Source organism: Micromys minutus, assembly GCF_963924665.1.
Source record: "Micromys minutus genome assembly, chromosome: 1".
NCBI classification, from domain to species: Eukaryota; Metazoa; Chordata; class Mammalia; order Rodentia; family Muridae; genus Micromys; species Micromys minutus.
The window spans coordinates 74,413,985-74,440,333 of NC_137969.1; the positions used below are offsets into that span (position 1 = coordinate 74,413,985).

A 26,349-nucleotide genomic window follows, 5' to 3' on the forward strand; every position below is an offset into this window, starting at 1 on the left:
GCAAGAGCAGCAAGTGGAAATGGAATTTCTTGGTCAAAAACGTGAACAGTTTATACGAAAGCCTAGCTGCTGGGCAGACTTTGTGGTGCCAGCTGCTGATAGCGTTTGAGGCTAAGTTTCCCAGGTGCACTGTGGCTGGAGGGGGGTGGTATCGGCTGCAGCTAGTGTGGTGAGCACAGCAGCTAGAGACGGGAAGACGGTCTCAACATCTGCTCTTCCCAGGAGGATGGGCACACATCTGGTTTCATTACTCTGCAGTCTGTTCCCACCCACCCCTAAGCGCCCCCATGTTAAAGGATAGAGTTGTTGCATTATTTTTGCCTAAGTAAACCCACATTTATCACATGACTCCCTTCTCCTCTTTGAACTGGAATGAAGTGGGGAGGGGAGCAGAAAGACTCCTAGGGAGCAGTCTTTTATGTTTTCTTAGAAAAGGGGACTCTGGCACATGGGAGCCTGTGCTGGGCTGTCAGCGCACTCCAAGCATCCTGGAAGGCCCACTTCAACACAATTAGTCAAACACCAGTCGGCTCTTTTTTAAAATGAAGCATTCATTGATGAGATACTCAGTTCTAAAGGGAAAGATTACAGGGTGATATCTCCTTCAGTCTTTCAGGGTGGGTCCACAGCTACATTACATCCCAGCTTTTCCTATAGGACAAAATATAGGAACCCCAAACTCAAATTCTGCGTACTACACCATTGTGAGAGTGGTCCACGTAAGGGACTAGAATGGGGGTTCATTTCTGCTTGCCTTTTGGTCTCTGTAGCCCTTTATGCAGCTCAGACTCTGTCAAGCACGTGGCTGGCAGACATTCGTGACCCCAGCCAGGCCTTTTCTGAAACAAACCACCAGCTTGAAGAACTGTCTGAATGAGCAAATTAAATCTGGGTAAAGGATGGGTGGTAGTGTAACCACAAGCTTCCACTTCCGGTTTCTTCATGATCACAAAGCACAGCAAGTTTCCTAGAATATGGGCCTCCTCATAGTAAACATAATAAACAATGATAAAAATGTTGCATAATGTCTGTCGGCTCCAACCCCCTACCCTGTTTCCAGGGCTGGCTTCCTCTTGCCTTCAGCCGCCCAGATCATCAATCCTGGTATATTTCTCCCCAGCTCCTGGTCCTTTTTCATTCACCGGGGGAATCCAGGAGCCTCACCAGGTGATGCTGGTGAAAAGGAGAGACATGGTGGCCTGGCTGAGGTGGCGCACACCTGTAATCCCAGTACGGGAAGCAGAGGCAGTGAGTTCCAGGACAGACAGGGCTACACAGAGAAACCTTGTATCAGAAAACCAGCAACAACAAAAAGGATGGAAACATGGGGAGAAGTGGGCAGACTGGTTCGCAACTGTCTTTTTGACGGGGGTTTTTGCTTAGCACTAGTTATGAACAGTGCCTCTGTGTACATGAGTGTGTGCACATGCATTTCATGTGTACTGACACCACCTTCAGTTCTCCAGGGGCACCTATCCAAATGTGGAATGAATACACCATGTGGTAATTTTATGGTCAATACTTTTGGGTGTCACCATACCATAGGCATTTACCATAGGCATTGTCCACAGTGGCCACACTGTTCTATACCTGTTACATACACAAAACTTCCCCTTTCCCCCATGTCTTTCTCACTTTTGTTTTTCCTTGAAAGTACCCTCCATTTTGACACATGTGGAAGGTTATTTCCTTGTGGTTTTTAATTTGCATTTCCAACGGGTATCAATGTTGAACGCCTTTTGTCCGTTTTTTGTCTTGACTTTGCTCATTTTATAGTCAGGTTTTTGGTTACTGTAGTAGAAGTTCTTTATGTATTTAGGGCACCATTCACCAACCAACTTCCTCCCACCCCATGGATTCCATCTTATTCCGTGGTTAGTACTTTTCGTATAAAATTTTCTAGTTTCTATAAACTGGAGCTTTCCTGACTTTTCTTTGGTTTTCTCTGCTTCGGGTATCATATCCCACACCACTCCAAACCCCAGGTTACAATTGTTTAGCCTCCCATGTTCTCCAAGGATGGTATAATTTAGCTTTTGTTTGCAGTATAATGTCAGCAAAGTTTCAGCTTTGTTTTGGGAGGATCAGCTGAGTTTTCTCAGTACCTTTGGTGAAGGAACATTTTCTTAAAGAAGACAGCTGCTGTTGCGGTTGTTACTGGGCTGCACGTGGTGTCTGCCAAGGTTGTTGTTGTTTTTTCCCCCTAAATGATGCAGGAGAGTGTTAAGTGGGCACACATCAGGATGCTTTCCTGAAGGAGCGAGGGACAGGGGCTAGATCTTGATGGGAGTAGGAGGTTTCCAGGACAGATTAGACACACTTTTTTTTTTTTTTTTTTTTAATTTTTTGTTTCTAGTTGCATATGTGACATTATTTCATTAAATGCTTAGGGACAGGTGTAAACTCCCCATTGCTCTTACTTACCAAGTAGGCCTGGAGTTTTTTGGGTGTGGGGAAGAGTTTTCTTTTTGTTTGTGTGAGGGTTTTCTATGTGGTGAACACGCTATTTCCTGTGGTTGGGGAAAAGATCTCCGTCAACAGAACACCTGGCGTGAAGTGGGAACAAGCACCTGCGTTTAAAGACTGGGCAGAAGACCTTAGTCTGTCTCTCAGCTTTGCCATGGCTCCTGCTCCTTTAGTGCAGCCCAAAGCCTAGGCCTTTCTAGTGTGTGCAGCTGAGAGCCGGTGGGTTGGAAGCAGAGCCGGGTTCTCCACTGTGAGGATCCCAGGGCCGCACAGCTGCAGGCCTGTCTTACACTCTTGAGGTTCACCGGAAGCTCCTTACCACTCTCTCAGGCCTCTGTACTCTGTGGGTCTGTCTGGCCTGTTTTCAGGGTCTGGAGCTGCCGAATTGGTGCCCTCTTGAGGTCCTCCTCTGACCTGTTTGATACCTTGGGAGGCAAAAAGAATGAAGTCGTAAAAAGGACATGAGATGGAGAAAAGATTAGGAAACTGAAAATCTATACCGAGGGAAGGTTTGTTTTTTAATATTAAGGTGAATGTAATCACATCAATAACTTTGTTCAGTTTTACTGTTGAGTGTTTTTCCTTGATCTACCTGTTTTTCAAGACTAGGTCTCTCATTGAATTCAAGAGGCAGGCTGGCCAATGAACTTTTTCCTGTTTTTTTGCCCTCTGCTGCTCATCCAAGGACTAATTATTCGGCCAATCTCTTCTGCATGGCTTAAGCAGAGCCCACCTTCCTAGGGATGGTCTCTGAGCCAAAGTGATTTGAAACAGCCAACTTGGGATGTTGGGTCTACACAGGCCATAGATCCTGTTCTCTTGTCTAAGAGTTTTTCTAGTCTACAACAAAGCTTCTACGAACATTTGTGTACATGGCTTCTTTGTGAACATGTTTTCATTTCTCTGGCCTACAATTGCAGGAACAGTATAGGAGATTTCCCTTAAATCCCCCCATAGGCACAGCCTTCACCAGAGTTGTACATTCTTTACTTTATAAACCCACAGTGGTCCAACGTCATCACTGAAGCCCACTGTTCACATCAGGGTTCTCTCTTGGTGCTGTGTGCTGAGTGGCATTGGACATGCTCGCTCTTTCAGTACCTGGGGGACTTGCCTGCCCACCCCATTTATCCATCTATTCTTCCCTCATGCCTAACTCCTAGCAACTTCCGATCTCCGTCTTTGCCTTTCCTTAAAGCCCGAGTTAGTTTTATATGTAGTGTGAGGGCCCAGATGTTTGGGGAGCCTGTAGGTAGAGACAGCAACATTGTAAGGAAGAGAGCATCCTAGGGAACCAACAGGAAAGCAGTTGAAGTCTTTTCAGAAGTTATGAAGAGTGAACGATAAATTGTTTTCAAAGATAGCAGAAAAGACTCCCAAAAGGAAGAGACGGAGGGAGGGGGAAGGAAGGGAGGGAGGTGCTTGGCACACAGTGTTTTCTCACGCCACCCGGATGCTGGACGGGAACAGAAGAAGAAATTGAAAATAACTTTCATGGGCAGGTTTCCAGCGCTTGCACATAGAGTGGAAGAGCAGACTGACAAACGCCTTGTTCACCTGAGCACCCCAACTGTCCATGTGGTTCTTCACCCTGGAGGGTTCTTTAGAGGATCTACTGACTCACTGCTCTGCCTTCCATAGTCCCTTTTCTGTACTGGTTGTACAGAACGCTGGGCTTTGTGGTGCATGTTATGCACTTTTGGTCGTTTACCCCTGCTCACCAGTGATCCATTGCTGTGTGAGCAGGAGAGGCCGTCCCTGTCTTCTCATTTCTCAGTGCATCACTTCTGTTATAGGCGTCCACCCTGTGCAGAAGAAGCTAATGGGTAGGGACAAGGGACCTGGGGTATTGAGTTTCACCACTCCAGTTTGTCTCTTAATCTCCAGGCATAAGGGTAAGGAAATGGAGCAGCCCCACTTGTGTCCTCAAGTGAGGAATTATCGACCCTCCAGTGTGATATCTGCCCTCTGCCACGAGCTTCAGAAAGGACTTCATCTAGCAGATTCACCAAAGCTAGCAGGAAGCCCAGGTGTGTCCCTTCTGTATTTGTGCACAGCTACCGATTCTGTATTCAGGTTGGAGGAGAGGAAGTGGAGGCTAAAAGTTCATTTCTTTATATAGAATGACTGAAGTCATTTATGCAGAGTGACTGTTTAAGATCATGTATGTAGCATGACCACCTGAATCTCTAGCACACTACTGTGGGCGAGTTTGCCTTTGCACAGCTGGTGACCAGACAGGATGACCCTAGACCCGGGTTCTGTGTGAGCAGTGTTTCCACGTAGAGTCCCACAGTTGACATTGCTAAGCAGTTTACCTTTCGTGTTCCCTTTCTGTGTTTGCCATCTTTCTTATGGCTACAGTCCTAGCTAGTGTTTGTACCAGCCTGTATTCCCCTCTCTCCTCTTAAGAGAGGAGACTAACTCTTGACTAGCGAATAACTCACTCAGGACTGGATAATGGGGTAGGAGCGCAGCCATTCTTAGCCTGGTTCTTCTTCTGAATGGGGTTGATCAGCTCCCAGCACGAGGCCAGCACAAGTGGGGACGTTGTGTGTTTCTTACGCTGTGCTGTATCGTTCCTGTTCCTCTAGAACACAACAGGCTCCCCTGCTTTCTGGAGTAGCAATCTGTGCCTCCTTAAGCATGTACCCAGACACCTATAAACCGAAAGAACTAATTGTCGGCAATCAGAAGTGGCTTACCTTTCCCTCCATAGTGAAGTATTCATCAGAACAATTAGCTTCCCAAGAGGCCCGGCAAGCACCTGCTTTCCCAATGATGCTGGGTTTAAACATTGGTACTGTACCCCATTTGAAGAATCCTGGGGCGTTCTATTCCATCGGAAGTGTGGTGGGTCTGGCAGTGTGTGCAGTGATTATGAACAACCCCTGCCCCCACCCCCCCATCTCAGCTCAGCTCCTCTGAGCCTGGAGCCAGGCACGGCTTCTTTTGCAGTGTGTGGTCATTGGCAGAATCAGTTATTCTGCCTCTCTGTGACTCATTTTCCTGTTAGGTAAGAGAGGATAGTGTCACTTACGTCATAGGTTGGTTTGAGGGTTAAGGTGGCTCTAGCCAAAGGTTCTGTGTCATAGTCAGGGTTACTGTTGCTGTGATGAAACACTGTGGCCAAAAGTAACCCATGGAGGGAAGGGCTTAGTTGGCGCACACTTGCATGTCATTTTTTATCACCAAAGGGGAACTCAAACAGAGCAGGAACTGGGAGCTGATGAGGGGTCATGGAGGGTGCTGCTTACTGGCCTGCTGCTCGCAGCTTACTTATTCTGCATTCTTACAGCACCCAGGACCACTGGCCCAGGAATGGCACCATCTACAATGGCCTGGGCCTTCCCCTAGCAATCACTAATTAGGAAAATGCCCTACAGCCTGATCTTATGGAAGAATTTCTTTTTTTCCTCTATTTTCCTTCCTTCCTTCCTTCCTTCCTTCCTTCCTTCCTTCCTTCCTTCCTTTCTTCCTTCCTTCCTTCCATTTTTCTCTATTCTATTTTCATTCTTTTTCTTCCTTTCTCCTCTTTTTTTGGAGGCATTTAAAAGGTTTCCCTTTCCCAGATGTCTGTAGCTTTTGTTAACTCTCAAATGAACTTGGATGAAAGTGTGTGTGTGTGTGTGTGTGTGTGTGTGTGTGTGTGTGTGTGTGCGCGCGCGCGCGCGCATGCGTGCACTTAAATCACACCTGTACTCAGTGTGTCCAGACCACAGCATGACAGACATCGGCTTCTACATTGCATTAGATATCATAGGTTATAGAGACAATTTTTAAAGTTCACAGGAGGCTAAATGCAGATCTGTCTGTCTACCTCCCTACCTATTTGTCTGAGGATTTTTAATTACAGCAGTAGAAATGAAAGTAGACTCCTTCCAAATGCCCTCACCTTCTGATATTGTCAATTCCCAGATGCTTCCAGCCTGACTTTGGAGGACATCTTCTGAACATAAGCACGCTCTTACTCTTATCTGAGCTGTGACCGCCCGACCTCCAGACTTCCTTTGTTCAGCCGCTGTTCACCTTTAGTTGCTTCAGGTTGGCTGCTTAAGCTCCAGCTGTCAAGTCTTCACTGGGAGGAACATTAAAAGGAGCACTTAATTATTTTAGGAGCTTCCAGGAACCTTTCGCTTAAGACCTACACATTTACGTGATCAGAATTTAGCATGGCAAGGAAGGGTAGAAAATGCCAGTGCCCAGCTAGCGCTCAGGGCCGGAGACTCAGAACGTGACAACCGGCCATCTCTGCTGAGTACTTAGGGTGTTTTGTGTTTGTCGGACTGACTCCAGCGGGAGAATAGTCCAACTCATGGCTGATGCTAAAACGGAGTGGCGGACACTTCAGGTGCCAGGTTTAAAGACAAGGACCTGTGCTGAACTGAGACCCTCCCCCCCCCCCCCCCCCAGCCCAATCTCTCTGTGCTGCAGCCTGGCCAGTCCTCAGGGCTGGGGTTTTGGGATGGTCTTGACCTCTTTGGGGTATTGGAGAGACAACTTTATGCATGTGTAGCAGGTTTCTCATTGAGATTGTGTCTGTCTGTGCCTTGAGCACACAGTTGCTGTGCTTTGAACTTAGTTTGCCTGCTTAGCATTGCCTGGTTTTGGGCTACCCACTCTAAGACTACAGGTGGCTTTCAGCTACTCCAGGGAAGCATTGAGTGACACATTCTCTACTGTCTATGGCCATGGGTTGGTTTGCTCCTGTTAGAATCAACAGATTTAAACTTTGTTCTCAGTGTGGCCAGAGCAAATTATGGGTGTTTTGATGTTCTCATGTCTGTAAATTAGAGCCTGTGAGTTGTGTGGGGAACACCCCCGAGCCCAAAAAAAGTGATGTAATGTCTGGGGGGGGGGCATGGTGTTTTGTTTTGTTTTGTTCTCTTGAGATGGAACTTAGTAATGATAGTAACAGGGAAAGACTGAAGACTAATTGGTACAACTTACAGTACCGGAGCGAAGGGGCCAGATGGCCATTCATGCTTGGCCTTTTCCCACCACCAGCTGATGAGGTCAGCTGAGTTCAGGGCAAGTGGTAACTGAGAGGAAGGGAATGATGAATCTGCCTGCCTGCTCATTGGCTCCCATAAGCCTGGCTGACCGGTTGCTAAGCTTCCCTCCCTCTGATTCTGCATTCACCCCAGCGGAACATGGCAGACAACTTGATGGGGTTGTGGCATGCTGGGCAGAGTGGCCTTTGGCCAGGATGTCTCTGTGAGGCTGCAGGGACAACCTTCCACCCTCCCAAGGGGTGGGAGCCCCCAGAGTTCTCCAGCTCTGGCCTTGTCCGCAGCATGTCTATCCTGGGGTTGGAAGGCAGAGGGCACATGACAAAAGAGGCTGAACAGTCCCCAGTGCTCCACCCCCTCAGCAATATTGGCACTGGCCAGGAGCCTCAGAAGGCGGTTAGGTACGGGAAGACACACTGCTAGAAATAGAAGAGCCAGATGGTGTCTGGGCTGTGAGAGCCGACTCTTGTGTAAGGATGATTTTTAGAGAAAAGCTTTTCCTTAAGCCAGAATCTGCAGCAGGCTCGGCATCTGCCCTTTTAGGAACTGCCAACCCTGGGGGTGGGGGTGGGGAGGGGCGTGTTGGTGACTAGCTGACATTCTGCGGCTTCCCAAGGGCCAGCAAGAGTGTCTCTGAGAAAAGAAGCCATTGTTCTACACATCTGGAACACTCAGCCTATGATACTGGCTCCCAGCAGCTGAGACTTTCTTTTTCGGTAGACACTCTGCTCCCCTGCCTTATTTTCTATGGCATTTAGCACAGTGAGGTAAGGATGCAGTACAGTGGGACGGTGCTCAGTGCTCTCTGCCAGTGTCTGCTGGAAGTGGGAGAAATCTGTGGAGGACCTTGGAGCTGATGCCAACCCCCGTTTGGAAAGATGACGAGGCATGTTCTTGAACAGGAGCTTGATCAGCCCTGAGACCAGACAGGTGCTATACTTGGCCGGATTCAGACACTAGCTCACAGTGGCAATGGGTGTGTCCACTTTCTAAAAAGATTTATTTATTTTACTTTCTGTGTGTGAGTGTTATGCCTACATGGATGTCTGTACAAATATGTGTAACTGGTGACCAAGGAGGTCAAGAGTGTCAGATCCCTTGGAAGTCAAATTACAGGTAATTGTTTTGAACCACCACTGGGTTCTCTGCAAGAGGAGCAAGTGTTCCCCAACCTCCCCCACCCTCCACCCCCAGGTTTTCTCTATTTAGCCCTGGTTGTCCTGGAACTTGCTCTGTAGACCAGGCTTGCCTCAGACTGCCACCTCTCCAGTTCCCTCTCCTCCTGATTTCAGTGTGTGGGGAGTGACAAGAGCCTGCTTGTTGTGGTGACCCTGTATTAATAAGGATGGAGCAGTGCTAGGTGGCACATGCCTTTGGTACCTGCACTTGGTGGGCAGAGGCCCTTAGATTTCTGAGCCAGGCCAGCCTGGTCTATAGAGGAGTTCCAGGATAGCCTGGACTACATGGAGAAATCCTGTCTGGAAAAACAAAGAGATGTTTTGCAAAACTAGGCTGCACTCGTTCCCTCAGGCTGTGTTAGATACCTGTGAGCTGTTCCAGCCCTGGCTATGGATGGCTGGGCTTAGAGCCCTGATCCCAGTGTCATTCCTGGCCCCTTCCCCCCATTAGCATTGACTATCCATTGAGCATCTATACCAGTGGTTTCTGTCATGTAGGGCTCACAGAAGAGCCCTGTTCCAGTCTCCATCAGGAGGTCTGAAGAGAGCACCGAAGCCCTGGAGTTGACAGGCTGACTTTTAGCCTACTCATAAGAACTGCCGATCAGACCTTTTCCAGGGGTCGAGGGAAATAAATTGTTTCTTATAGTGGCAGTGTGGTATTGCTATAGAGCAAAACCATTAACTAGACTTGCATTAAAAATGTATAGTTAATGTACACACGCCTTCGTGAAAGAGTTCTGTGTCCTAGACCAGCCTACCAGCAATGGTGGACTTTGTTTTCACCACCTTTGGTTGTAGGAATCAGGTGCCAGTTAGGAAAAGGAAATTCCAGGCCTACAAATGTATCAGTCCCTTTCGATGACTTTCATGCTGGGGTGTTTCCAGTTTTGAATCGGAGACATGGAAGCTCTACCTTCCTGGGGTGGGGTTGGGGGCATCTCAGGGAGCAAATCTATGGTCTCCAAGTTCAAAGTAGTTCTGCAAGTTCAAAGTAGTTTTAAGTGCTTAGCTGTAACAAGAGGAAAACTTACATTGGAATAATAAACTGCAGCAAACTGTTGTTCCTCCTTCAAAGGTTCTTATTGGGTTGTGAGACTAATGTGCCTTGTCGAACAGTCTGTTAGAGTAGTGCAGTGAATAGCTGCTGGTCTTAGGCTCCAGTAAACCAAGCAGCTTGTCTACGAATTGTAACTGTAAGCTTTTGTATGTGTGTTTTGCTGTTAAAATCAGGTGGCAAAGTTGGTAAAACAGGTTCAAGAATAAAACAGAGCCCAGTAACTCTCTAATGTGTCAGTTCTGAGTGATTGGGTTGTTGCTTCTAGAACTTTTCCTTGCTCTGTAGACCTGGCTATCCTCAGGCTAGCCTCAAACTCAAGTATTGGCCTGCTCCCGCCTCCCGAAGTGCTGGAATCAAAGGCACTCACTTTTTATTTTGTTACTACATCTGCGTTTAGTGTGTGCATGTGTGTACATGTCCGTGGCAGTCAGAGGGCAGCTTGTCCAAGTTTATTCTTTTCTTTCTGGGTCCACCCCAGATTACAGGCTTGGTGACCAGTGCCTTACCCACTGGGCCATCTTGCCAGTCGGCTTCTGGAGCACGTTGTGTTTTCAAGGTTTTATTATCTCTTTATACCTACCTTCATGTACCTGCATGCCTATAGAAGCTAGAAGAAGCTGTTAGCTTCCCTGGAGTTAGAGTTAGATGATTGTGACACACCCATCCTGCTGGGGTAGAACTTCCTCCAGAAGAGCATCACGCACTGCAGCCACGGAGCCCTCATTCCAGCCATCGCCTCTCACACAGCATTGCTTGGGCTCTCGCTTGCACTGAGGCTGTGTAGGGGCTCAGTGCCCTGTGCCAGTTTTTGTTCCTTTGGGTTGTCAGCATAGCATCGGTCCCACTTTCTACACAAAGATGGAGCAACTCTTGGCATTCTGTCTTGATTTACCAGCTTTCAGAGAGGAGTGCTAGGCCACACCCTCCACACTTCACTGCACTGAGCCCTCAGAGCAGCAGGTGCCCAGGAAGAGGAGAGGATCATGGGATCCTTAGACCTTTCAGCAGGCTGATCTGAGAGGTTTTTTGCCTTTTTATTTTTCTTTTGAGATCACAAATGCTGCCACCCTCCCAGGGCCACTCACTGTCTTGTCATCTTAATTGGCTGTGTTTTACCAGAGCTGCTGGCTTCTTCCCTCAGCTTTTTTTCAGGGAGGTGCCAGCCTCGAGATGTTCACTTCCTTTGCCCCAGCACACTCCCACACACACCTTCTCTTCTCTCTCCTCAGTCTTCCGTTTGTGCTAAGATCGTCCAGCTTCTGGGGCAGAATGAGGTGGATTACCACCAGAAGCAGGTGGTCATCCTGAGCCAGGATAGTTTCTACCGAGTCCTCACTTCAGAGCAGAAGGCCAAAGCCCTGAAGGGCCAATTCAACTTTGATCACCCGGGTGAGTTGGGAGCCGAGAGGTGTGTGTGCTGCAGGTGGATGGGGTTGTGGCTGTGCTCATGAGGCTTAGCTTCCTCTTGTCCACACCATGAAGGCCTAATGACTACCTTGCAGGGTTATCATTCATAGAGGAAAGAATGGGTTTTGGAATACTTTGCAGAGAGCTGATTGAATTGAATGAAGGTCAAGCACGTAAGCTTGGGTAGAGATGGGCCAGCCCCAGGTGCAAACACACAACTGGTCCTTTGCCTTCTGATGTGTAACCTGTACCACCGCCAACTACCCCTCAATCCCCACCCTTCCCCATGTGTTCTGCTTGGTGACCAGCAAGAAGGGAAATGGGAGTGTCTAAATGTGGACCCCTAAATGCACTGTGCTGCTAGCCTAGGTCAGCACATTGCTTCTTCAGGTCCTGTGGGCTTCTCGTTGGGAGTCAGCCCTGCTTGGCATGGGACTCTGGTTCTTCCTAGTCACAGTACACTTTCCACACCATGTAAGCCAATCCCAGGGCACCCAGCTGACCTTTGAGGAGAGATGGGAGGGGGCATGTGAACACCAAGTATAGGATGTCAGCAGAAAACAAACACTGATCAGTTTTCCAGAAGGAACTCACACACCCCGTTTTAAGATTCAGGGAGTGTTTACATTTTACCATAGGTGGATGTTGGCTTTGAGAGGCAGTGTACTTTGGGGTGTGAAATTTGTTCTGATTTTAGGACAGGTTAGTTTAAAGCCAAGAGCTGTGTTAATTAGTAATTTTATTTCCTTCAGATGCCTTTGACAACGAACTGATCTTCAAAACACTCAAAGAAATCACCGAAGGAAAAACAGTTCAGATCCCCGTGTATGACTTCGTCTCCCACTCCCGGTGAGTGAGCTTAGAGCATCCTAGGTGTGCACTTTGCCTGCTTCCCTACCTCTCACCCCCCTCCCCCCCGCTTTTAAAAAGATTTATTTAGTGTATAAGAGTTTACTGTAACTGTCCTCAGACACACCAGAAGAGGGCATTAGATCCCACCACAGATGGTTGTGAGCCACCATGTGGTTGCTGGGAACTGAACTCAGGAGCTCTGGAAGAGCAGTCAGCGCTCTTAACCGTTGAACCATCTCTCCAGGCCTTTCCCCATCTTTCTTGAGGATGTTTCGTAGAATAGTTGGGTCATTTCTTTTTTCCTCTCTGAAGGATGGGCTTGAACTTTGGGCACGAGTTTGTTGTGGTGTGCATCTTTGAATCTGTGCTCTTTAAAAAGGTAATCATGAGTAGGACCAAAGGCAGAACAGGCCTTATGAAGATATGCTTGGGAATGTTTACTCTTGTTCACATGTGAGTCTTCAGAACTGGTTAACTTGGGGCTCTGCAGCCGTAAGCTGAACTTGCAGATGGCCTGTTCCCAGGGGTGGCTTCTTGTAACTGAGCTGGTAGTGGCTCCGTAAGTGTCTTTATCTGTGGTCCTTAGAACGCTTTCCCACCGGCTTTTCGTCCTTCTGAGTACTCTGAGCCATTCTCCCAAGTTGGATTCTTTTAAAGTAGGAAATTTGATTTCTTACCAGATGTTCCTGTCCTTATAAGCCTGGTGCTTGCCTCCACATTGTCCTGTTCTGCATGTCTGAGCTCTTAGTGCGGCACACACCTAGCCGGTGCCTTCCTCATAACCCAGGACATGAGGGTGTGGTGGGGGCTGGGATGGAGGGGGACAATGAGAGGGTGAGGGTGCTGTGAAGTGCAGAGGGGCTCTAATTCCCTCCCTGGTGCCTCGAGTGGGGCCAGATCCTGCTGTATGAGGGGATGGAGAAAATTTAGAACTACCCTGCTAACTTGCAGGGATTTTCGAATGTTAACCCTCTTCACTTAGGGAAGGAGGCTGATTGCACAGTGTCAACAGGAGTGAGAGGCAGGAGGGGCCTGGAAGGAGATGTAGGGCGGATGCCTCATCAGAGGCTAAGAGTGCACCGAAGGAGTGTGGACCGGAGGGAGACCCATCCCATGGCCACGGTGCAAGGATCTGCCTTGGGCTGCCCAGCCCTGTGAGTGAATGAGTGATCTGTCAGTAAGGATGGGGGCCCTCGGAAGAGGTGACAGAGAACTCGAACTCTGGACTTCCATTCTGTGCTTTCTCATTTATCACAGCACACTCGAACTTCTCTTTTTTCCCCTCTTTCTCTTGGTTCTTTCCTCCCCTCAAGTTGCCTCAGGTATGGAAGAGTGAGTAGAAGTGTGTACAGCAGTGGGTAGGGATGTATATAGCAAGAACTGCATATCTGATTCTTAAAAGTTCAGAATGCCAAGTTGCAGAAGTGCCAGGCATGGCAGAATTCCTGGAGATGCTTTCAGAGAAACTAGAACTCAGACCAGTTTCTGTCTCTGTCTGCATCCTTCAGCCCGTTTTTATTTAAAGAATGATTGTTACTTGTCTTTCTGCCTTATGTTCAGAGGAGCTTGAGCTGGCCTTCTTAAGTCCTTGTCTGCACAGTGGTGGCCTGAGGCCTCTGGGGCTAGGAGCCAAGCCCCTCTCCTGTTGCAGGTCTATAGTGGGAGAGACCCAGATTCACAGCCCAGATGCTCTGATACTGCTGTCGCTCCCTGGCCATTCAGCTTCATCACTGCTCTGTCTTTGCAGGAAAGAGGAGACGGTCACCATCTACCCCGCAGATGTGGTGCTCTTCGAAGGGATCCTAGCCTTCTACTCCCAGGAGGTCCGAGACCTTTTCCAGATGAAGCTTTTCGTGGACACAGACGCCGATACCCGTCTGTCTCGCAGAGGTGCGTTCTGTAAGCTTCAGATGGCCCACTTGGTGGCCACTTTGCAAGCAGATAGATGGGAGCCCCAGAGAGGCACGTGCCTTCCCTGAATCTGAAGTAAAGCCTGGCCCTCTCCTAATGCAGCTGTGTGGCTCTGTGACCTAGCCCTGTCATATCAGCCCAGCCCCAGGATATCCTGCTGCCCAGTGTTTGGTGGTATTTAGGAAGGGATTAGTCACTTTACTGTTTAGATAAAGAAAGGCTTGTTTGGTCACTAAGAGGAAATAAGTCTAGCTTCATTGGGAATCGTCTAGTTTAAATGCTTATGACTTTTTCCCCCCATAAGGCACTAACAAAAGACGCCTTGGTCTTGGAAGTAACTGAGTGTAGGGAATCTTCGGATGGGGCCCCTGTGCTTGCGGTACCTAGTGCCTTTCCCTGCCATCTGCTTCTTTGTACTCTCATTCCTCCGAGCAGCCCTGGAGCATATTCTCCAGCAGGCCTTCCGGAGAGTGGACCTGTGTTTGTGTTGAGTCTGTGCATTCTCAGGAGCCGTAGAACTGGGTGAGGAGCTTAGCTCTGCAGGATACTGAGCCGTTTGATTCCACTGGGAGGCTTTTCAGGAGGAAGAGGAAGAAGAGGAGTGTTAGTTCATAGGGATGAGGTTCGATTGTGGTGCAGGCAATTAGGGAAAATGCTTATTACCTATACAGACACAGTGGCCGGCCGAGAGTAGCATGTGGATAAGTTGATAATAAATAAAACATTCAGCAAGAGCTGGAAGTAGAAGCAGTAGAACGGAGAGAAACTAGTCTAAGGGATTTTCCTGCTAAGGGATGATGAGATACATGTATCTACTAGAATATCCAGTAGCTCACAAATCTTCCTACCAGGGTCTAAACTAGCCTTGAACTAGCTAAAGGTGACATTTAATTTCTGGTCTTCCTACCTGTACCTCCCCACATGCATTGGTGATATAGGGCACGGGGTCATGTGATGCTGGGGATTGAATTTAAACCTAATAGATGCCGGGTAAGCACCCTACCTACTGAGCTAGGCTACATCCCTAGCCCGAGTCCATCCATTCTCTCTTGTATGCTCCGTCCACCTGAACTCTTAGGTGGGGAGCAACAAAAGTGTCCCTCAGTGATGGGGGAGACTGGGAGAGACCTTAGTTCCAGCAGCAGGTCCCTCTTCTAGCTTAGTGATGGTGGTGACTCTGGGATACTTAGGCTTGTGCTTCTTTATGGACCCTCCCTACCTCAGTGCATCTGACCAGTGCCTGGCCTGTCAACGTACCTACAAGCGCAGCTCTTTCTCTCACCTTACGGTTGCCAGGCTAAAGAGGCAGCATGGTATAGTAAAATAAAGTAAAATAAATTCAAAGCCAGGTGAACCGTGCTAAGACTCAGACCTCATTGCCCATCGCATGTGGCCTTGGGCAAACTGTTGGAACCGTATTTTTTTTTCTATCACCCAGTCCTCTGGGGATTAGTCCTCCAGTGCCGGGTTAGAGATGATGCATGGAGAGTGTCCGAAGGTGAGGTCAGACTTCTGAGAGGGAGGGGCTGGTGTCCTCTCTAGCCTAACTGGGCCTCGGAACAGTTTGACTAACTGGCTCACGAGCCTAGCAGGTGGGACTCAATCTTAGCCCTCAAAGGAGGCTAAACTTGTAGGGAATGAGAACCAGATTTGGAGTAGTTGTAACGTCTTGGCTTCTGACTAAAATCGGATCATCATGGTCCGGGTTGACCAAAACATTCTCCCTCGATTTTCTGGCCTGGGGTGGAGAGAGGGTCTTTGTATGAATATGGGAAGTCCTTGAAGTGATGAGGAATCTGAGAGATCTGCCTGCCTCTGCCTCCAAGGGTTGAGATTTACAGGCCTGTGTACTTAGCCATCCTTGGGGTTCTCTTTGGCCAGTGACTGTGTGTCCCTTGCTGTCTGAGCAGACTGCTGCCTTCTCGTTTGTGATGTGTCTTTACAAATCCCCTGCTGCCAAGCCCCTCCCTTCCTGGTGGATTGTGGGGCTTTCATACATGTCATTTCTACAAGTTCCTTCTTTCCAGGTGAGACACAAAGCCCGCTTGGCATAGGCTTGGGGTGCAGGGAGCTGCAGGGTCGGGGGTGGGGTGCATGTCTGACAGGAGCAGATGTAGGACTGGAGAGCATTCTGGGAGAGTTGAGAGCTGTGCTTCTACCCACTGTTCATAACCTAGGCTATGTTTGCTAGGTATCTAACATACCTGCAAGGGAGGAGTGGGTCTTAGAATTCGCAGTGCCGGGGAGGCGCAGGACCTCAGAGATCCCTTACTCTCTGCATTGACTGAGGGCTTCTCTCTCTGCTCCCTCCTTCTGGCGGCTCCTAAGCACCAGGGCAGAGAAGAAACGAGGCATGAGCATCCAGAGCTGAAAGAGCAGCGCTGGGCTGTTCCCGGCCAGGCACAGCCAGCGAACGTGTGCCTTCCCGCACGTTACTTTGTTCCAGCACAAGTGTGGGGCTCAGACTGGGCTGCAATGGGGTGGTGTGGGAGTGTTGGCTCTCCGGAGTTTCCGGTTTAGCCAAGGTCTTGTTCTGACTCAGCCCTTGGTCTGGCTCTGTTTCTTGGCAGTGCCCAAGGATCAGGGCATTTCAAATGCAGTGTGCTGGCTGGCCCCGGCATGCCCTTGGCCATGGAGCCAACCTAGTCTGTTTAAGGCGACAGCTTCTTTGAAGAAAGGCTCTTAGGGAGTTGGGTGACAGTGCCTTTTCTGTTATGTCCTCAGTATCTGGGACCCATTTCTTTGTTAACTGTCCTTTTTAAAATACCCATTACATGTGCTTGTGTTCTGCTGGCCTCTCCTGGCCCTTGTCACGCCTGTCCAGGGCTCTGCAGGATTCCTCTGCAGCCTCCCATCCCCCACTGGTCTTACTGTGAGGAGCCCCCTCCAGGTTGTGTTAGTATGGCAGTTGTCATAGGAGGGTAGGCTTATTGAACCTACTGTGGCCAGCTGCCGTGCTGGAGATTTTCTGTACCTCTCTGTCATCTGGACTCTCCCCGGAACTGCATAAAAACTGAGCACAGTGGCCCACACCTGCGATCTCAGCTCTCCGGTGTTTCCACTGGTGTATGAGTTCGTTGAAGGTCACCCTTTGCTAAGTACCTAGAGTAGCCTAGGTATGAGATACCTCCCTCTCCCCCAGTTATAAATAAGATGGTCTTTGTCTACTTTTTGTTTAAGGAAATGAACACTCAAAGAGGATAAGTCACTTGTTAAAGGTCACAGCAGCAGGAGTCTTTGGGACCGGGCTCACATCTAGGTCGCGTTCCTCCAGATCCTTACTCATTAGATGAAGAGAACCTTGCAGTCTTGCTGTGTGACCTTTCCTCCCCGAGCTGACGGCAAGACCCACTGGCTTCTCTTAAACAGATGAGGTTACCAGGTCTGGTCTGCAGGCAGCAGCAGGTCTGTGTGGGGTGTGCCCACACAGGTGCAGGTGTGATCACGTACACATAACCCCTGGGAATACAGGCGAAACTGTAGCAGGTTGGTAATCAGCTTTCAAGTGTCACCTGTGCAGAGGGCTGTGCTGGTGGACAGGACCTCCTTCCCAGCTCTCTTCTCTAAGGGAAACTGAGGCTCGGGGAAGTCAGCACAGTGGCACAATCAAGATGGTCTGGCCCTTAAAACTAGGCTTTAAGACGTGTTTGCTGCAGGCCCCTGAGTAGAGGGATTGAGGGGAGATTGACAGAAGGTGGTGAATCTGAGTCTGTCTGGGCTTCCTCCGTGCTCCTCTCACTGGGGACATTTCTATTTGCAAACTTTTAGGCCTGAGGTGAGCAGAAAGGACTTCCCGACCACTGGTATTCACACCCAGGAGAGTTTAGGCAGTGGCAGGGGCTGGTGGGGTGGGATGGTGGTGGTGGTGACTAGCTGACCCCACCGCAGGGGTTGCCGTGGACATGGGAACACTGGTGAGTGTTGTGCAAGCCGCTGCCACCCACTCCCAGTTGTCAGGACTCAGTGGGGATGCCCTGCTCTTTTCTGTTTGCTTGAAACAAGAAAGCTGCTAGTCTTGGTCAGGCAGCCTTTTATGTTAGAGAGCACACTGTAGTAGAATTCGGTGGAAGCGAGACTTAATGTAACTTGTTTGTGCTAAATCTGTTGTTACTCCATCTTAGGTCAAGGATCTGAGGAGCTTGTCAATCACCTGGGCGACCTGCAGGAGCCCGGTGTGCTTCCTCATGAACCATTTTCTTGATTATTGCTTTTTTTTCTTTTACAGTTTTAAGGGACATCAGCGAAAGAGGGAGGGACCTTGAGCAGATTTTATCTCAGTACATTACATTCGTGAAGCCTGCCTTTGAGGAATTCTGCTTGCCAGTGAGTTGTATTCTTCATTTCTGCTAAATATAAATCATGAAATATTGATGTCATCTTCTTTAATGGTCGATTTGTTATTATTATTTTATGTGTATGGGTGTTTTTGCCTGTTTATGCCTGTGCACCACAGGCATGGAGGGCCCAGGAGAGGGCATGGGCTCCTCTGGAACTGGAGTTACAGACGGGTGTTAGCTGCTGGTGTGTGCTGGGTTCTTTGTGAGAACAATAAGAGTATTTAATTGCTGAGCCTTCGCTCTGGCTCAGTGACTGTGGGTTGCGGGGCTGTTTGCAGCTCACACCTCACTCCCCTCTGAGTGAGCACCTGTCTTGAATTCCTGAGAGGGAGCAGGCTAGGTTCTGTCCTGCTGCCTTTCTCCCCATTTCCTCTTAGGGTTACTTGAGTCCTGTGCATCTCCCAGCACAACCTGTGCTTCTTGCCTGGGAGGATTATGATATCAAGACTTTGCCTGAAGCTAGCTTACATCCAAGATAGACCTTAGCCAGCCAGAGACTCCAGAAGGTCAGAGTGTGAGTGCAGGGTGGGGTGTAGGGACACCGCCACAGTTGGTTCATTTGCTGCCTCTTCTTGGTCGCTAGATTTGGGGCGTGCTGGACTAGAATCCTCTTCCTTGCCTATGTCCCTGCACAGCTGTATATCCTCTGGAGGACCTGGGAGTTTCTGAGAACCAAGGGGGAGTGTCTCGAAGCCAGAGAAACACATCTCCCCAGGAGAGGCCAAATGGGGCCGGTGAAGGGAAGTTCCCAGAGACCCAAGGTGTGATGTGGTCTTGAAGGAAAGAAGATGGGGAAGGAGCATTAGGAGAGTCAGGCGCGGGTCAGGAGAAGTTGGAGCTTAGGCCGGTTTGAGTGACATCATTTGGGAAGAGTGGTGTTGAGGACCTTCAAAGTAAGGGGGTTTATCTTTTCATGCTAATAAATGCCTTCTGCCTTTTCTCCTCAACACATCTGCTTTAAATTGTTTAGGCCTTCACCTTACACTAGGCTTGGTTTTGTTTTCAGTCAGGGACTGCTGGACTTCCCGAGTAAGCTCTGGTAACTTTGCCAGCCTGAAGGTTAGGTTATAAGATCAGGTTTCTGGGAACAGGGCTCCCTGGGTGGAGAGGCTGTGAAATTCTTTTCATCTCTTTACCTGAGGACCACCCCCCCCCCTTTTGACTTCCGGAGAACCCAAAAGGATTTCTCCATTGGGAACCAATCACGGCACTGTTCTGCCGTTTGACTCAGCTATGGCCAGCTGAAGATTCTTCTGGCCAGGTGTTTTCTGGGATGTGCTCCTTCCCATCGTGGAGCTCTCTTTGCTCAGGGAAGACCAGTTCATTTCCCATAGTTGGGACCCAAGAAAGTCTGAGGCTGACATAGGTCAGTAGTTGCCAGGAATGAGGGTATTCAGGCAGACAGTGGGGTACTTGTGGCCTGTGAAAAACCAGGGGCATATTTTAGGACTCACTTACCGCCAGTGTGGCCCGTGGAAGGAATCTCAGTTAGCAAACAAAATACACAACACGGAAGGAGCATGGTTTCACTTTTTAGAAATGTACTTCGTGAAAGAGAAGAGGAGCTGGTCCTGGTCACTGGCAAAGTGTCCCTTCCCTGGATTTATCTGGGCTAGGCATGCAGAGTGTCACTGCTCAGAGTGTTTCTGCTCAGAAACCCAAGGTAAACAGATCCCCTTAAAGTGCAGCTTGGGGTGTGTGTGTGTGTGTGTGTGTGTGTGTGTGTGTGTGTGTGTTGTGTGTAATTCCGAATCCAGTGTCTTACTCATACCAGGCAAAAGCTCTACCACTGAGCTACCTCTCTAGCCCATTAGGTTTGGGTGTTTCTCATTAATGCTATTACTAGTGCTGGAGGAACTTGACATGTCCTTTCTCCCTTTCACTCCCATTTCAGCCATGAATGTACTTCCTTTAGTCCCTCCTTCCTCAGCATCACATTCAAAAGCTCAAGCTGCTGCCTGGGGCCCTTGGAGAGGGATTCAGGTTTGTCTCTGAGCATCAGTTAATTCCATGTAAATATCTCTCTCCACAGACAAAGAAATATGCTGATGTGATCATTCCTAGAGGTGCAGACAATCTCGGTGAGTATCAGTGGGGCGTCCTGTGCACCCCGTCACTTAATAGGGGCACAAATGTGATGACTGTACAGGGTTCTTTAGTCTTGGGAACAGATCTGTGGTCACATGTCTGTCCATGTGTGTAGACATACATACTCAAGGAATCTAATAGAAGGGGCTGAAGAATCCCTTCAGCTGCCACTTGGTATTCAAGACCACCTTTGTCAAAACACAAGTCCCAGAATCCTGAGCATGGCTGTGTCTCTTCCTGTAACCGTAGTACTGTCTGGAACTGGAAAGAGGACAGTTGCTGGGACATGTCTGCCAGCCTTTGTCCCCAGTTTAGTGAGAGACTGCTGGAAGGGAATAAGGTGGAGGGTGACAGAAGGACACACCTGACATCTTCCTCTGGCTTCTCTATATACTTAAAGATATACCCCATTGTCTGTCTCTGTCTGTCTCTCTCGCACACACATACACACCCTTGCTGGGTGTTAGCAGCGGTCAGTTGGCTGAGGTATGTTTCTGATGCTAACACGGCTTGCCCTTCTGAGCCTTCTGTATTATTGATATTGTTGCAGTTTTGGGTCAGAAGTAAAGGGACTTTTACTTAGAGGTAATTGGTGCTATTAAAAACTATCTCCAGCCTGGTGGCGGTGGCAGCGGTGGCACATGCCTTTAATGCTGTGGCACTTGGAAGACACAGGCAGGAGGAACTCTGAGTTTGAAGCCAGCCTGGTCTATAGAGTTCTAGGACAGCCAAGCTACTCAGAAAAACCCTGTTTCTAACCCCAACCCTCTACCCTCCAAAAAGAGCCCCCACTCTCCCCCCAAAAAAATCCCAAAAAACAACAAACCACCTCCAATCATATCTACACAATTTTTGGGTTGCTTGCTTCGTCTGGTGGTAACTGACCGCGTCCTAGTTATTGTCCACTCATTGGATATCGTTCCCAGGCTTCTTAGAATATTTGGCTGGAGGCTCTGGAGGTTAGGTGACTCGCTCTCAGGGGTCAGGGCCACTCCTGGAAGTCTTTGCCTCTGCTTCCTGCGTGCCCGTCCATGCTTGCACTGTCCTCACAGCCCCACACATGCGTCCTTGCCTTCCCCTGCTCTTCCTAACACTGCTGGTCTCTGCCCCACAGTGGCCATCAACCTCATTGTGCAGCACATCCAGGACATCCTCAACGGAGGGCTCTCCAAGCGGCAGACGAACGGCTATCTCAATGGCTACACCCCTTCCCGCAAGAGGCAGGCGTCAGAGTCCAGCAGCCGGCCACATTGACCCGTGCCCTGACTCCATACCCCAGCCCCAGCTCCAAGACACAGGAGGGGTCGAGAGGCTTTGGTCACCTGTACATACGCCTCCTCTGAAATTACTGTATTTAAGAAAACACCTCGGAGATGAAATGCCTTGATTTTCCTTTCTGCCCTTTTGTACTTTGGAACAGCAAATCTTGACCGAACTTGACCCCAAGCTTAAGTGACAAACTGTGCCAACTAGTACTGGTGATGCCTAATTATGAATCCAACGTGTAACCAGTTATAAATACACGCATACATACATATATATAAAAAGAAAGGATCTATTTTTGTGTAAATGTACAAATACTGTAAAGCTGTTTGCCATAAGTATTCTGTAGGAGCCCGTGCGTGGGCGTTGGGCCTGGAGCCCCGCTCAGCAGAGTTCTGTGCTCTGGCATCTGGGGAGGCATGGGAGTTGGGTGGTTGGTTGGTTGATGTCCCTGGTTCTCCGCAGCCTGGGCCTCAGTGGGGATGGGACTCAACCCTTTGCTCCCCTGTCAGATGCCACCTTCTTGAAACTGGAGCTGAGGGAGATACTTTTGGTTTTTTTTTTTTTTTTGGAGTTGAAATTAAGTGTGATCTCAACTCAATCTCAGGGAAGAGGCCCACTGAGGAAGATCAGTCTGTCTGCATTCTTGCCTCGCTCTGGCTGCCTGGGTACCACCACAACTCCTTCCTTCCTGTGCTCTCTCTCTTTCCCAGGGAGCCAGAGTTGTCTCCAATTTTCGGGTGGGGATTTTATAGGGTCTCATCCTGTGTGAAAAGAGAGAAGGAGGTGGGGATAGGACTGTCGTCTGGAGTTTAAGGAAAGCTGTCTCCTAGGGAAGGAGCCTGTGAGTTGCCTGGACACATTATTGGATAAGGAGTTGCTCATTGCAGTCAGCTTTGGCTAATGACATATGGTATTGACCACTGACAGTTGTCCCCAGGAGTGCCACCCATGGAGCTGGCAGTTGCTTTTGTCCCATCTGAGCTGGGGCTGTACTGTGAGGTGGTAGCCGATGTCCACTGGAGATCCTGAGCAGCATCAGGATGATTCCCTGAACTACCAGGTCACTGTTAATGAGGTGGCTGCCTAGCAGAAAGGGGCCAAGAGAAGTTATTTCTTAGATATTAAAGGAGGGTATTTAAATCATGGGTACCCAAGCTGGGGTTTTAGATCGAAGATGCCCAAGGTGGAGATTTTCAGCTTTTTGGAGCACTCCCTCTTGGTGGGAACTCCTGCCTAGAGGAAGTTGACAGTGTCACGCTGAGAAGGCAGCTGGAGGGAATGGGACCAAGCAAGAAGGGACAGGTGTGAGACCTTACTCTGTGCCTAGCTACAGAAGAACTGTGGATTGTCATGTTGGTGGTCACCATCCTGCGCTTTGTGAGCCACATGCTTAGTCCCTCAAGCTATGTGGCACTCAGAGCCCACCAAGGCTTCTTAAACTCTGTTCACAACCACACCGAGGTTCCCTCGAACCGTCTAGTTTCCCCAATCAGGATTCAAATTTGCCTTCAATTTTGTTTTTCTATGTAAATGTCATTAACCTAGTCCTCAATAGAGCTTTGCCACTTTTCTGAGACATGAGGCTACGGTGCCGGCTCTGACAGCAACTGCTTTTGGAGCAGGGTGCTCTCAGGTCAGGTGCACACCCACCAAGACAGATCCATCTCGAATATTTGGGGAGCAGTCTTCATCACATCAACTTCCTGCAGTTCTGAGATAAAAAGATAGGTTAGGACCTGGCCTCAGATCCCAAGAACAAGGACCTTGACCTCGCTGGTGTTGCATGTGCTCACGGGAAACCTGTTCTTGTGTACAAGAGCCTTGGCGCTCAGTGGGTAGCACTCTCAACTTTACTTGAAGCTTCCAGGTGCCAAACCACTTAGTGCCTTGGCTATCTATCCCACTGCCGTGGAAAATGGATCTTTCTCATCTCTGAGCCTTTACTTAGCTGCTCCTTCATCTACCTGAGCAGCCCACTTCTAGCTTGGATGCAGCTGTAGGACCACCCTTCCCCTACCGCCTTGGGAAGTGGTCACCAGTTCTGGATTGGCTGGAAGCAGTGTTTGCTGGGTCCAGGAAAGGGATGGAGGGTGTATCACTCTCGGGCCGCCCACCTTTTGGCCAGTTTGTGCATTTGAACTTTCTATAGGAAACATTGTGGTCTGAGTCTTGAGGCTTTGGATTTGTGATTCCATTGGAGAGTTGGAGGTAAGCGGGTCTGGAAGCCATAGCGCCTGTCATCCGGGGATTCTGAGCTGTTCATAAAGGAAGCTGAGCCGGGCAGGTCCATACAACATTGATCACAGGTGCACACATCCTTCGGCCTCAGAGCCACCCAATGGTGCTTGCTTCTCCCTCCCCACTCACGGCTTGGGTGTTTAGGAAACAAAAGCTCTGAGCCTTGTGTCTCAGGAAGGTCCAGTCTTATACCTCATCACGCCAGTGCAACCCCTGTGACTTCTCTTTGGGTGAAGACAATAGGAATCTGGTCTGGCATGGGTAGAGTAAGCCCTGGGGAAGGGGGTGGGGTGAGTTCAGGCTTTGCTGGGAAGGGAGTGGCCAAGTCACATGTCTCAGAACTAATATTTATGATGGTGGCTACTCAGAGATCTTGGGGGGAAGTTGGCTCTGGCTTGCTATATCCAGGGTGAGTCTCTTGAGAGGCTACTGGGTCAGGTGTCCTCCCCCCCCCAGTAGCCAAATTGGAGACTGATCAACCTTGACCTCGAAGCCCCACAGTTGCAGAGGACCGCAGCCTTTTGCAGGAAATGTTTTTCACTGCCCTTTGAACCTGTGTTCATGTCCAAAAATCTCCAAAGAACGGGCTGGTTTTTCGAGAGGCTAGGGTCAGTCCCTGGCACATGCCGGCCCATGCTTTCTGGGAAGGACCGGCTGGCCTTCTCTGTCTCCTTTGCTGTTTATACTCTCCCCCTGGCAATTGCTGTACACTTTGTGTCAGAACGAGGAAGAGAGCAGGTTGGGAAAGGCACAATTGGAGGCATCTGGTGTACACGAGTCCCCTTTAAGAGTCTGGCTCCAGGCCTGCTCTGTTCTCACGGTGCCAGGCCCAGGTGACAGGTTTCAGTGGCTTTCTGTTTCAGGCCGTGAGTTCCCACCCAGACCTGCTTCAGGAGCAAGGTTGAGTGGCTAGAGACCTAGGCTGTTCTTTTCCTAGAAGATGCTGCCTCTTCCCCTCTTTGCTTTTGACTGCCCTACCTTTGTTAGTGCTATGAAATGACCACACCCTATGTACTTTGCTGTAAATAAAGACAAATAAAAACAAAATGAATTCAACTCTTTAACTCCTTTTGTGGTGCCTGGTTAGAAGCAGCCTCAGAAGCCTACTGCGAGTGCAAGAATTCGGCAGTGGAGGTTGGGCCTTGCATTTCTGCAGGAAGTTGGGTTGCCTGGCCCATGTTGAGGCCTTCTGGTCTTGGTCCTGGGATCTGAGTGGGGCAGCCTCGGGCTCACCCAGTGTTGGTTACCTTATACTTCCTATCACCTGGACCACTGGGCCATGGCTTCTGGGAGGCTGAGGTTCTAGGAATGCTGGCTGTTCTCACTGATGTCCTTTCTTCTGCCTCTGCTGCCTTCCAGACATACCCACTTCTCTGTTGAAAAGGAGAACAAAACCTGGACGGGATGAACTGGGGTGGGAATGGGGGTGGAAGGAAGCTTGCATTAATTCTAGCTCTCTGATGTGAATGAAGGTATATGTGTATATGTTTAAAACGTACATGTGCATGGGTATCTTCATGTATGTAAGTGCACTATATGCATGCAATGCCCTAGGTATCGGAGTGAGTCACCTTGTGCGTGCTGGGACCCAAACCTAGATCCTCTGAAAGAACAGCAAGTGCTTTGAACTACTGAATCATCACTCCAGTCTTTCTATTCTTGCTTATCTATCTATCTATCTATCTATCTATCTATCTATCTATCTATCTATCTATCTATCTATCTACCTACCTACCTACCTACCTACCTACCTACCTACCTACCTACCTATTGATTTATTTGTTGTTGGTTCTTTGAGAAAAGACTCCTACAATCGCCCTGGCTGGCCTAGAACATGCCATGTTAACCAGGCTGGGCTCCAAACTCACAGAGCTCCACTTGCCTCAACCTCCCAAGTCCCAGGATGTTCCATCACAGCCAGCTTATGCCTGTTTGTAAAAGACCGACCTCCAGGGGCTTTCACATACTCAACTTGGGCTCTTTGCTGCTCCCATGTCTTAGCTTCCTCCCTCCACCTCTCTCCTCTCATCCTGTTTTTCCAGCTGCTTACGTTTGCTAACCCAGGCCATCCCTGGAATTTGGCAGGTCTCTCAACAGGAGCCTCAGCAGAGTCCCCTCTTCTTCTGGGGTGGTGAGGGGAAGGGCAGTGTTGCTGCTTTTAATGCTCTTTATGTGTCTGGCTGTGTCCCCTTCATGGTATATCGGTACCACTTGTTTGCCTGGTGCTCACAGAGGCCAAAAGAGGGAATCAGATTCCAGGGAACTGAAGTCACAGATAATTGTTGAGTCTCCAAATTAGCATTGCTTTAATGAAGCCATCAACGGGCTGCTACAGACAATGGTGAATACCTGCCTGCTTAAACAACGTCAATACAAGGAGTAGAGAAAGGGCCTTGGAACATGCCATTGTCTGCTTCAAGAGACTAGGGTAGGTGGATTCCATCACGGCATGTTTAGATGCTTTAAAGTGGATTTAATATTAAGTTGATGGCACATACCTGTGACCCCAATATTGGAGAAGCTGAGGCAGGAGG

General features: G+C 49.1%; 1 protein-coding gene across 1 annotated transcript in view; it reads left to right on the top strand.

Annotated features, from left to right (window-relative positions):
* The window catches only part of UCK2 (uridine-cytidine kinase 2), a 59,311-nt gene extending 34,494 nt beyond the window's left edge, over window positions 1–24,817 (top strand). Inside the window, exons 2-7 of the mRNA XM_080909415.1 lie at window positions 10,946–11,105; window positions 11,876–11,972; window positions 13,723–13,865; window positions 18,112–18,209; window positions 20,256–20,304; window positions 21,426–24,817. Of these exons, the coding sequence (XP_080765541.1) occupies window positions 10,946–11,105; window positions 11,876–11,972; window positions 13,723–13,865; window positions 18,112–18,209; window positions 20,256–20,304; window positions 21,426–21,565 (687 nt within the window). The 3' untranslated portion in view covers window positions 21,566–24,817. The remainder of the gene's footprint in view (window positions 1–10,945; window positions 11,106–11,875; window positions 11,973–13,722; window positions 13,866–18,111; window positions 18,210–20,255; window positions 20,305–21,425) is intronic.
* Window positions 24,818–26,349: the final 1,532 nt, after the last annotated feature.